This window comes from Rhododendron vialii, chromosome 1a, assembly GCF_030253575.1.
Source record: "Rhododendron vialii isolate Sample 1 chromosome 1a, ASM3025357v1".
Classification (NCBI taxonomy): Eukaryota; Viridiplantae; Streptophyta; class Magnoliopsida; order Ericales; family Ericaceae; genus Rhododendron; species Rhododendron vialii.
This window is the reverse complement of record NC_080557.1, coordinates 37,710,627-37,722,536: the sequence shown is the minus strand read 5'-3', so window position 1 is coordinate 37,722,536 and position 11,910 is coordinate 37,710,627. Positions and strand designations below refer to the sequence as shown.

General features: G+C 36.8%; 1 protein-coding gene across 1 annotated transcript; it reads right to left on the bottom strand.

Moving 5' to 3' along the window:
• Positions 1-474: 474 nt before the first annotated feature.
• Positions 475-8,644, bottom strand: LOC131300827 (cyclin-dependent kinase C-1-like). Its single transcript, XM_058326863.1, has 12 exons — positions 8,282-8,644; positions 4,841-4,922; positions 4,601-4,691; positions 4,476-4,505; positions 4,182-4,291; positions 3,989-4,061; positions 3,784-3,904; positions 3,565-3,682; positions 2,826-2,965; positions 2,688-2,745; positions 1,548-1,618; positions 475-1,392 (listed from the first exon to the last, which is right to left on the bottom strand). The coding sequence occupies exons 1-12, from the start codon at positions 8,389-8,391 to the stop codon at positions 873-875; spliced, it is 1,524 nt and encodes a 507-aa protein (XP_058182846.1). The 5' UTR covers positions 8,392-8,644; the 3' UTR covers positions 475-872.
• Between the last annotated feature and the right edge of the window lie 3,266 nt (positions 8,645-11,910).

Here is an 11,910-nt window from a genome sequence, read left to right as displayed (position 1 = left end):
TTAAGTACTTATTTTTCGCTTTATGACACAGGTCATTCTCTCACAATAAATTACTTTTAATTCAAAAAAAAAATTCCTTATTTTCCTTAGCAAAACGGTACTTCAAATGCTTTGGCAACAGCCATAGCCTGCTCTTCCTGCTCCTCTCTTGGGCTCTCACATTATTAATGAAGTCCGGGCATGCCTATGCTCTTGGAGAGGCCTCAAGCGGACTGATGGAAACCGTTTGTTAGTTGATATCTGGGGCTTAAATTCTAGGATTTTTAGTTCCTAGCTGGTTGTTGTTTTGTCGAATTCTGTTGTCTTCTTTTAGCCGGTGTTTAGGCTTTGGCTCTCTTTTCTTTTCTTGTTAAAGCTCCTTGTTGGTAGCCATTTCAGAGTTTGTTTTCGAAAACTCTGCATATTCTGTTTGTTTGTTCTATAAAGTGGTTAATTTACCCCAAAAAAAAAAAAAAAAAACAGCCATAGCCTACATAAGCAAGTCAATCACAGTGGCAACAATTTCATTTAAAAAAAGAACATGAGTATTTATGTCACAAGGCCCAGTTCCATTATCCTTACAAACCATGAATAAGGTAGGTACATACTATAAGGTGCCTTCAGACAGCAAATGAAGAAGAATATGAATTATGCAAAATCAGCAAGCCAAATAATCTTTATCAGGATCAACCTTGCACACAGATAATCATCAGCTCATATATCTTTCTCGCCTACACCAAGCTTCCACACCTATGATAATAGCTTACATGCCTAACAGCCTCCTCTTAAATAACCTTTTTTTTTTTCCTTTTCATTTTTTGTGGTTGCTGCGTTATTGCTCCATCAACCTCATCGTCAAAAATAAAAATAAAAACACTCGCGTACAGATTCCATCATTGCTGCCAACCGTACTGTTGATTCCGGTTCCCACGACCTGTACCCGAACTCCCATACTGACCACCCCCTTGTGGATAATTCGGAGCACCAACTCCATACCCACCAACCCCTCCTCGGGGCCCACCACTGGGACCACCACTAGAACCATACGGTGGGGCCCCGCGTCCTTGTGGGGGATAAGCCCCACTACCACCATATCCTCCTCCTCCTTGACTGCGATTTGCGTGGCTGTATCCCCCGCTCGCCACTGGATTTCCACCTTGGGGATAACGGCTGGGCCCACCAGAGGGCCGGGGCTTCGCATAGTGGTGGCTGGGTCCTGCGGCAACTGGGGGTTGCTGGTTCGGCCCGGGACGCATTTGGGCGTGTCCTTGACCCGTCTGCTGAATAGGTGGAAGTCGGTTGTGTTGCTGTTGGTGCTGTAGCTTCTGGCGTTTAGCGGTTTCTTCGTGTTGCCGCTGCTGCTGTCGCTTTTTCTTGGTTTGGAACTCGTGGGAAGATTCGTACTTTGGCAAACTGAGCAAAACAGAGATTAGTTGACAAGGGTAGAAAAATGGATCAAGGCATCAAATTAAGAGTTTAAAAAAAGGGTTTAGACAAGAAGGCTGGGACAATCTAAGAACTACCATCAAAATTGAGATGAACAGAAAGAAAGATGATGGAATTCGAACCTCTTGGGATCACAGGGTAATGGATCGGTCCAAAAATATTCGGCATCGAGTGCATCCTTGGCCGATATTCTCTGTATTTAAAAACACACACCTCCACACTATCACAACAGATGCAACCAAAAATTTGGAACGAGAACAAATATATCAATAGATTGAGATGAAAATATAATCAGATGCTAGTAAACACAGATGTACATGTGTAAATCCAGATGCCCATAAAGCACATACACGAGAACAATTTACAGTTAGCTATCAATAGTAGATCCACTAGCTATGAATTGTAAAACTGGACTCTTCATAAACTAAATCAACACAGAGAGCGTTCATTTAAGACACCAATGGCCAGTAAGTAGGTATCAGTATGTCACACGAGCTTGACCTAACTACCCAAGCACAATCACCAGGATACAAATGATAACTGTGTAGCCTATATAATCAATCAATTAAAAATCTACCAGCCCTCAAAACTGCTAATATGAAAATTCAAATGAAGCAAGGAAAAAAGTCAATTAAATATTAAAAGAGTAGCATTCTCTCAGAGTTATTGAAGACAATATAAGCACCACCTAACAATCAGCAAAAGTGTGTTGTATAGATCACAAAGAAAAAGAAAAGAAAGGTGCAGCATTAACTTCAGAGCTCACTATCTGTGTATAAAGCAAGAAAAAAAAGTAGAATTTGGAACCAAAATGTTAAGATAGCCACCCGGGCAGACTGAAGTTTTCTGTAAACTAAACAACTGCAGAGCTTGTAGACAAGTGACATTTAGCATATCAAAAGAGGAAGGCTAGGAACACAACAATATGTACAACATTTTGTATGATATAGTAAGGTGACAGTGTCTCATTGGTACTTTAAGAATAGTGATTCATCCAGTTGCCAACGAAACACTGCCACATAGAAATGTTGTGCAAAATTTTGTGCCTTTTTGTGTTCCTCGACCTTCTCATATAAAAATCAACTAATGGACCTTTAGTGGCATCATGGGAAGAGGCCAGGGGTTCAACCCATATAAGATTCGCCAATTTTTCAGAACAAAGGTAATTGGAGATGATAGTAAGATCACACCTTATTTTGCAGGCAAAAGGGGGGAGAGTGAGAGACAAAAATAACATATCACCGTGTCTAATGAAGAGATACCTGAGATGGATCAAGAGTCAGCATTCTATCGAGCAATTCCAAAGCATGCCTATCAAAGCTATAATGCAAAAGAAGCAGGTGAGTAACGAAGCACAAAACTCAGATATATACTGAACAGGGAAGTTGTAATGTACTTACTGTTTGTAGACCTCTCTAAGACGCCTCTTCAATTGCCTTGTTGGCTTGAAATTGTTATACCAAGGAATCTTAGAGACCCCAGGCCAGTTAGACTCCTCAGGAGCTCCGCATATGTCAAAGATCTTGTTCAATTGTTCAGGCTACAACAACAAAAACAAACAAATAAAGCATACTTCCTGGAAAAATATGACATCAAAAGAAAAACCTGCCACCAAAAAATGCCCATGATCTGAGAATGCCATTGAAGGCAGGCGTTTAAGAAATATGATTAGGCATATCTCTGAGCACGGTTCAAAAAATTGGGTACAGGAGGCAATACATACGACAAAGCAATACATGGCTCAGTCCACCCATGCCGTACAACTTTTTTGACCACTTTTGAGAGTGAAACACAAAATAGTAGACGACTCTTTTTATTTGGTTTGAAATTTCTTTTCAAAATCCCATTTTATAACAATATTCACACAAGGACTGCACCTGTTTAACTAAAACAAGTTCTTGTCCAGTATTTCTGAGACATTAGACCGTCTCAAAGTGCAACGCTTTTCCAGTGAGGTAAATACATACAACATGACTATCTCACATATACTGAATGATGCTTGATCTCAGAATACCTAAGCATTCCATTATCTACCACAAATCTCAGGATTGAAGTGAGAATTGGGAGTTCACATCAGGTCCTTGTTAAAAGTGATTGTTCTTCGTCAATACACTTGAGATGACTAACAGCAAAGAATACCTCATCTTTACCAGGAAAGATCGGCTTCCCATGAAGGAGCTCCGCAAAGATACAGCCAACTGACCACATATCAACAGCTGGACCATACTTTGTGGTCCCAAGCAACAATTCAGGAGGTCTAGTACGTTAAACACGAACAAAGTCAACGAAAACCAGTTATCAGAGATTATTTGGGTGCATGTGTGTTTTGCTCTTCTGGAGGGTGAGCAGAATAACTACCTGTACCATAATGTAATTACACGGTTTGTGAGATTGCCATTATGATCATTTGAGAATGAACGGGCAAGACCAAAATCTGCAAGCTTTAAATTTCCCTCATTGTCTATCAGAAGATTAGAACCTGCGCACAGTTGAAGAACAACAGGTGTCACCCTCGAGACAACAAACAGGATAAAATAAGGAAAAAACTAGCTACCATGCTAACCCTTTATATCACGGTGAAGTACTTGGTTTACATGACAATAGTGAAGCCCCGTCAAAAGCTGTCTCATATAGCACTGGACAATGAAAAAGAGGAAAATGAGGGAGAATGATAGAGAGAGAAGAATGTGACCCAATCATCCAATGATCAATAGTTAGATACTGGAGCATATTGTTCATTATTATTGTGTCATTACCTTAATCTGTGCAACTGAAAATCTCATCCCAGGACGGTCTGCAAGACCTGTCAAATCATGGTCCATATATTCAAAAACCATGTAGATGCCACCTTTGTACTTATTGCCATCTGCAACTCAAAGTCACGCCATTCATATTAGAAATTTCTGTTCTTGAATACGTAGGACGTAGAACATAACCAAAATAAAGAGAGACAACGAGAACTACAGTCTGCAGAAGAGTGAAAATTGAACAGAAACAAATGGAAATAGATCATGGAGCTAAAACTGCACAAAGCACGCCAATATACTTGCCTGGCCTCCCTTGCTCATCCTTTTCAGCACCTGGAAAATGATCTAATCTGTTAGATTTGTTAAATAGAACAGACACTCCCAGAAAATATAGACAGAAGCCCTTAAAAATGAATTTCAAAACTTACCTGGGGATGTTACGATCTCTTTCAACTTAATCACATTTTCATGATGCAGCTTCTTTAAAATTTTAATTTCACGTATGGCAGTTATAGGGAACTGCAAAGTCGAATCAAATATGTACTTTTCAGATGATACTGCCAGTGAAATTTAAGAAAGACAATACAAAGAACCTCAAAAAGTATTTTCTACCCACAGGATACTAAGAATAGAAATGTTCAATTTGTCGGAAAGGAAAGAAAGCATACCCCCTCTCTTTCATTGTCCATCCGTATTTTTTTCAGAGCAACAATTTCTCCAGTTTTGATTTCTCTGGCCATGTAAACTTGACTGCAAAAGCAGAATTGCACAGGCAAAATAATGGATTACAGTACACCGACATCACATCAATAGGAGATCATGCGCAAGAAACAGGGAAAATTTTCAACAACTTCTTTAACTTGAATGACCATCTGTTGAATTGATATCTGACTCACAGCACCACGTATTAAGACCAAGAAGTTGGCAAGGCTCTATGCTAACTACTTGGAAAACAACTTGGCTACTAGGTGCTATTTGAGACCATGAATGTATGAATCCAAGGACCCATAAAAACGTTGGCATAATACTTTGCACAAGAAGATTGGTCATGTGATGAAATGAGGTCATTGGCTACCATCTTTTCATTCAACCCAAACCCTTGTGTTTTTTGCTCTTCTCTTGAACACCTTTAATTGCTGATATATAAGGCCATCATATATGTTACCATTTTTGTCCCAAACATAGTTTTAAAATCGAAGGATTGATGATTTGTATCATAATTCACGTTTGTAACATGCAATTCGACACATTTCAGTGGGTCATCAATGCGAATAGGTTGCATGAATCGAAAATAGCTGTGAATCGTAAGTGAATAGGTGAATCGGTGGTCTGCAATGGTGAATCGTTCAATTCACTTTCAATTTGTTGAATTCAGTTTTACCCCTTTTTTGCCTTTTTGTTGTTGAAAATGGGTTCAAACTATTTTTTTAAGGTCCTTAGTATTACTATATACCATCTTTAGTCTATGTTTCTCCTTATTTAGTCTCAAAAATATATTTCTCTCTCGTTAAGTATTATATAGATATATATTTCTTGTCCATATGAATATATGAACACAAAAACCCAGTCAACTAGGAGAGCTTTGTGTCTTTTAAAACTAAAATTGCTGATGCAATGAAATTATCTAGTTTTTCAGATTTATGTGATCTGATACGCATAGATGTATTGTTGGGTCTTTGGAATGAGTTTACAAATTTTGGACTTCAACTCTTATGCTAAAAATGAAAATCTAAATCATTTAAAAATAGGAACGAAGAAACAAATAAGTTACTACATTATTCATGACAGAAAAAGAGGAAATCGGTGGGAACTTTTTTCTGCTATTAATACACCAGCATTTTTAAATAGTTTAACTCCGTAAATAATAACTTTCTCACCTATGCAGTATAATTTTTCAAATAGTCTAAAAACACAACTTTAGGACACAAACTATGTTTAGAGCCGTCCAGCGTATGAAGGATCACATGCATTAAACGATTCTGGGTGCAGTTGTGTTTTAAAATTGTGTTCCTAATATTGCTCATAACTTTTCAGGAGCTTTAATTTCACAGCATCTGGGTATTTTAATACCACTACAGAAATCTGCATACGTTAGATTTCCTTTGTACGTAACTACGTAAGGAAAAAAAGATTAACTTAGTGGCGAGAGTCTGATATTTTTCCTAAATGGGCATTTGGTGGGGACAGGGGCGGTACCTGGAAGAAGATCAGTAGCTGGTTGAACACTGCGCATGTCCACAGGAGGAGGATCGCAAGTAAAAGGAGGTGGGGGGAATAGTTCTTCATGATTGTGTGAAGAATTCACTAACCCATACTTGATATTTATAGTACGAACTGTACAACTGAACGCAGCTAATGACACTCTGCCCCCACCAATGTTCTAAAAATCACTAGGCGCTAGTCAGGCAGAAAAGGGGCGCCTAGCGCCTATGCGGGTACTAGGCGTCCAACTAGTTGGCTGTCTAATCTAGGCACCAGACCACAGCCTAGCGCCTAGGCGGAGACTAATCGGCCTAGGCGGCCGCCTTTCAGAACACTGGCCCCCGCTAAGTTAATCATTGTTTTAATTGCTTAATTTTTTCCTCCTATATAAGGCCATCATATCTGTTACCATTTTTGTCCCAAACATAGCTTTTAGAATTGTACGATTGATGATTCGTATCGTAATTCATGATTCGTATCATGCTATTCAAGGTTCTCAATACGAATAGGTTGCATGAATCAAAAATAACTGTGAATCGTAAGTGAATGGGTGGCCCGAATTGGTGAATCACTTTCAATTTGCTAATACAGTTTTACCCTTTCTTTTGCCTTTGAAAAAGGAGTTCAAACTATTTTTTAAGGTCTTTAGTACTATTATATATATGCCATCTTTAGTCTATGTTTCTCCTTATTTAGTCTCAAAAATATATTTCTCTCATTAGGGGAGATTTATTTTGAGCGTGTCAAAAAACAATAAAGAAAAAATGGCATACAACCACCCTAAAGACATTCTAAGGGTTCGTTTTGTACGTTTATAAGTAGGATTCCCGAATCCTCATCTCTTGCAAGTTGCACAATAGAAACGGCTTACCAACTACTCCACATTATTATCAAATCATCATTCAAAACAAGCTTTTTATTAATTTAGATTTAATACTATAGTATATATTTTTGTTACCAAAATTAATAAATATACTTTCCTTGTATTCTAGAAATCACGACCAATCGGAGCAATTCATGGTTCACTCCGATTCACCATTTGAAAAAAGGACCATTTCGATTCTCAATTTGATTCATGATTTGACAACCTTGGACTCCCAAACTAAACAAAAGACAAACAATGGCCTGCAGTAACTATGAACCATGGGTAAGTTCTTGACATACAAGTAAAAGGTGCAGATGCAGGTACAACTTCAATACGGCTGCATGCATGCCAAATAGGGCCGACAACAAAAGAACTTGGGTACACGAAGCAGAGCACAATGGCCTGCAGTAACTATGAACTATGGGTACTTCAAAGTTCTTGACATACAGGTAAATGGCACAGATGCAGGTACCACTTCAATACGGCTGCATATAGTGCAGACCACAAAAGACCTTGGGTACGCGAAGCAGAACACAAGATTGTTTGTGCTTTGTTAAGAAACTTAATGACCTTTGAAAATATGTTCAAGCTCTGTTCCTAATCCGTCAAGACGATCTCAAACAGCTCAGCGTGGCAGCATGAGTAGCTTGGTTTTTTACACCACATAATCTTATACTTCCCAAAAATTGTTTCGAAACTTATCGAGCTTAGCTCAAGTGGCTTGGTTTCCCAATCCGTATCTCTGTCATTGAGTTGAGCAATGAAAATTTAACGAGGTTCCACGACGATCCAAAAGAAGCTACAAGCTTTTAACCAGACGAAGAAGATTTCAACACTAGTACTAGTAGCTTGTTTCTTCTAACAATCTTAGGTAGGACAACAAGCTGGTTAAATACCTATAAAAAAAATAAGCTGGTTAAATAATCCTCTATCAGTGTCAATGTGTGCTCAATTGTAAAGGCGACGAACTGAAACAGAATCCAGATTTTTCGCAAACAGTATTACAGCTATATATATGTATATATAGAGAGAGAGGACTCACCCATAGGTTCCTTCGCCAATCTGTTCGAGTTTCTCGAAACAGTCGACGCTTCTGGAACCCCAGGAAGGGGATTCGATGATGTTCAGCTGCCCTGGAGCCGCTATTGCCATAATTACCAATACCTAATTATGCCCTTCTCTTGTTCTTTTTCTTTGTCGTCGTTTGTTTTCTTCTTCTCTCTCCTTCTTCCTTACTGTATTGTGGTAGATCGTCTGCGCTGTTACGGAACGAAGCAAGCAATATGCAGTTGACTAGGCGCAGCAGCGGCGGAGGAGGTAGCGGCCGATGCGGTGTTTTTCTAGGCTTAATAGCTCAACCTAGTTTACTGTCGGTATCAGGGACGGGGAGAATATTTTGGAGACAACTACATTAAACCCCCTAACTTATTATCTTTGCATGAGTTTTCCCCTTAATCTATTGTGGTATTCAAACTCTCACCCTGCTCCGCTAAGCTTTTTTTTTTTTATAGCACTTTTTGTCTTTATTTAATTTATTTTTCACTTTTTGTTAGTCTTGTGGCGAACTTTTGTGAATTATTAATTTGTCTTAAAGAGCCAAATTAGAAAAGTAAAAAAATATATATTTACCTAAGTAGTTAGGGAAATTTGTCTCGAAGAGCCAAAATAGAAAAGTAAAAAATTAATAATTTACCTAAGTAGTTGGGGAAATTTGTCTCGAAAAGACAAATTAGAAAAGTAAAAAAAAATAAAAAAGTTACCTAAATAGTTAGGGAAATGATCCCTTTTTATAAAGTTATTGTTATTTTGCTGTTCAAAATATTAGGATAAAAGTCATCATTTTTTATTTTTTTATCCGTCTTGACAAGATCAATCAGAAAATCAAAAAATAAAGTGCAAATTTAACATATGCAAAAAAAAATGAATAAGATCAAAACAAAAAAAATTTCTTAAAAGTCAAAAAAAGTCCTTATTTGAGAATCTAACCCCTTTTAAAAAGCAAAAATGATACTCATACAAATTTTTTGTGCACAAATCATGTGTTGATTGTGATGTAGGTCCACTCTGGGTCCTACGTAAACGATCCAATCCGTTCATTAAATTCGATACCTATATGTGCTCGATCAAATCATCAGACTATTTATTATCTTGAATAATAGGCATCGGATTGAGCTGATTTTTAATGAGAACCCTTGAAAAAATATTTTGCATTTAATGAAAGGATCGGATCGTTTGTATGGGATCCCAAATGGACCCCACACTGAAATCTATTCTGTGCATAATTGTTATGTGAGTAGCATGTTTGTTGAAAGAGCATCTCCAACAACCCACCACTATTTCTCTATTTAAGAGTATGAATGTAACATATTGACGGGAGATTAGTAATTTATCCTTTATTTTCTTTAAATCTTTGTACTTTGAGAAGAATTTTAGAGGACCCATTGTCCTTTTTAGAGATTTGGATACCTAAAAATATTTTGGCCCTCTAATTATAGAGAACCCAAAGGAAATTTCCGGACCAAATCTCTAAAAAAAAAACAAAATGTATCGCTCCAAAAAATTCCCGTAAAATATAAAAGTTAAAAAATATGAGGGTATAAATTATAAAATCTTATTTCCTTGATATGTCACATCCATACTCTCAAATAGATAATAGATGCGGGCCGGAGATGCTTACGCTACTTGTATTGTGGCAAGAAAGTGAAGAAACCCCTGTTGTTAGCATGATGGGTTTTGAATGGAACATACCAGGTGAGTAGAGGACATGACCTGCTAGTGTGTTTAGATTTGTTTTTTTTTAATCAAAAAAATAGTTGTAAATATATACATATATATATATATATAATTTTAGATTCCTCTCGTTACGATAAAGTAATAATCTATCAAAAAAATTGAAACGAAACAAAAAATATAGAGTATTTGAGCAAAGTAAAAAAAAAAAATTCCAAGTGGCTTATTAAGCCAAAGCAGGCCTAAAACTAATTTTTCTATCCATTGAATGAGAAATATATAATTTAATCAAGTTCCATATTTACAGACAGAAACATGGAGCTCCATAATTTAAAAGGAAAAGAAAAGTAAAGAAAATAAAAAATTTATGATTCCTCTCGTCAAAACGAATTAATAACCTACAAAAATTTGGCGCAAAACTAACAAATGAAAAATAAAAATTAAATAAAGACAATTTCCATATTTAAGTGAAGTTCAAAAGAACACCGCCTAAAAATCACGTTTAACATTAATGCTTTGTTTGGTTTGTGATTTAATTAGTATTTTTGGATAATGAGTGGAGAGAGAAATGAGAGTAATTATTTCAGAGAGAAATGAGAGTAATGGTTGGAGAGAGAGGTAAAAAGTAGAGAGAGATAGAGTGAGAAATGATAATAATCATTGAAAAGTTAAAAAGAAAAATGAAAATAATGATTAAATTAAAAAATATTTTTTGAGTACAGTAATGAAATGAACATGGCATGATCTCCGAAAATAAAATTTCCCCGCCATACTTTTACTCCTCTTCAAATTTCATCCAGTCAAAAAGGTTAAAGAAAATGCGGCAATCTGCGCACGTTAGATTACCTTCATAGTCATACGACTCATACCTAAGGAAAAAGTGAGCCGAGGGTTAATCCTCTCTATTAGCGGATTTGCTCCTTACACAATTCACTAGTTTTAGAGCTGATTCTTAAAGCTAGACTGTAAGGCCATCCACAGTGGTATAATCAAAAAAGGATAATCAAAAGTTGACACATCAGCTTTTGATTATTCACTTAAGAGGTTTCTAAGCTTAACAATATTAAGCTTCACTATGGTCATTTCTAGTCCATAACCAAAATATGGGGTCCACTACAATTTCACTCTCTATCTCCCTCCATTTTCCGTCATTCATTTCCCTCCATTTACGTTTTTTATGGGTTAAAATATATCGATTCCCTCTCTTGATTTTAGGGAAAAAAAATCGATGACTTCCTTCCCTCCTATTATGAATTTGTGTGTGTGTGTGTGTGTGTGGGGAAGGGGGGGGGGGGGGAAATGAAACAGGAAAAAAGAGTGAAACACCTTAATCCGGCGACGATGAGTTGAATTGTAGATGATCGAAAGATATGAGTTTCACTTCTGAAGAAAAAGAAAAAGAAATAATTTGTGGGTGAAGTGAAGAAAACATAGAGTAGGCGAAGAAACTTGGCTACATAAAATTTTTATTCATCAATTTTATTTTTTTTACCAAAAAAAAAAAAGAGTAGGCGAAGAAGAGAAAAAGAAAATACCAGTTGAAACACGTGTGTATACAAATTTTGGAATTAGTTAACTTATGTGGTGTAGGGTTCACAAATTTTGATTATTGAAAAAGGTTGCTAGTTTTGATTATCCAAAGCCTAAAATTTGATTATTTCTAAGGATGTTGCTAAGTTTGATTATACCATTGTGAGCGATCTTTTGCAACAACATTATTAATTTTAAAAATAATTGACATTTGATTATACCACTATGGATGGCCTAATAACAAATTTTTTTTTAAATTTTATAGTTTCAGCATGAACAAACGTCTTTGACCGAGCTCTGAATAAAATTGGTCGGATTGCGAGTAAGTTAGACCAACCCCACCAAAAAAAATGCAAACATAATGTAAAACGTGACAACACGAAATCTGAACCCGGACTCGTTTGCCAGAAT

Excerpts from the sequence above, each read along its gene's own strand:
- LOC131300827 (XM_058326863.1), bottom strand. The coding sequence starts at position 8,391 with ATGGCAATAGCGGCTCCAGGGCAGCTGAACATCATCGAATCCCCTTCC. Across the intron at positions 3,905-3,988 it reads ACTTCACCGTGATATAAAGG|GTTCTAATCTTCTGATAGAC; the intron begins GTTAGCATGGTA and ends AACTGTGCGCAG. Across the intron at positions 2,966-3,564 it reads TCTTTCCTGGTAAAGATGAG|CCTGAACAATTGAACAAGAT; the intron begins GTATTCTTTGCT and ends TTGTTGTTGTAG.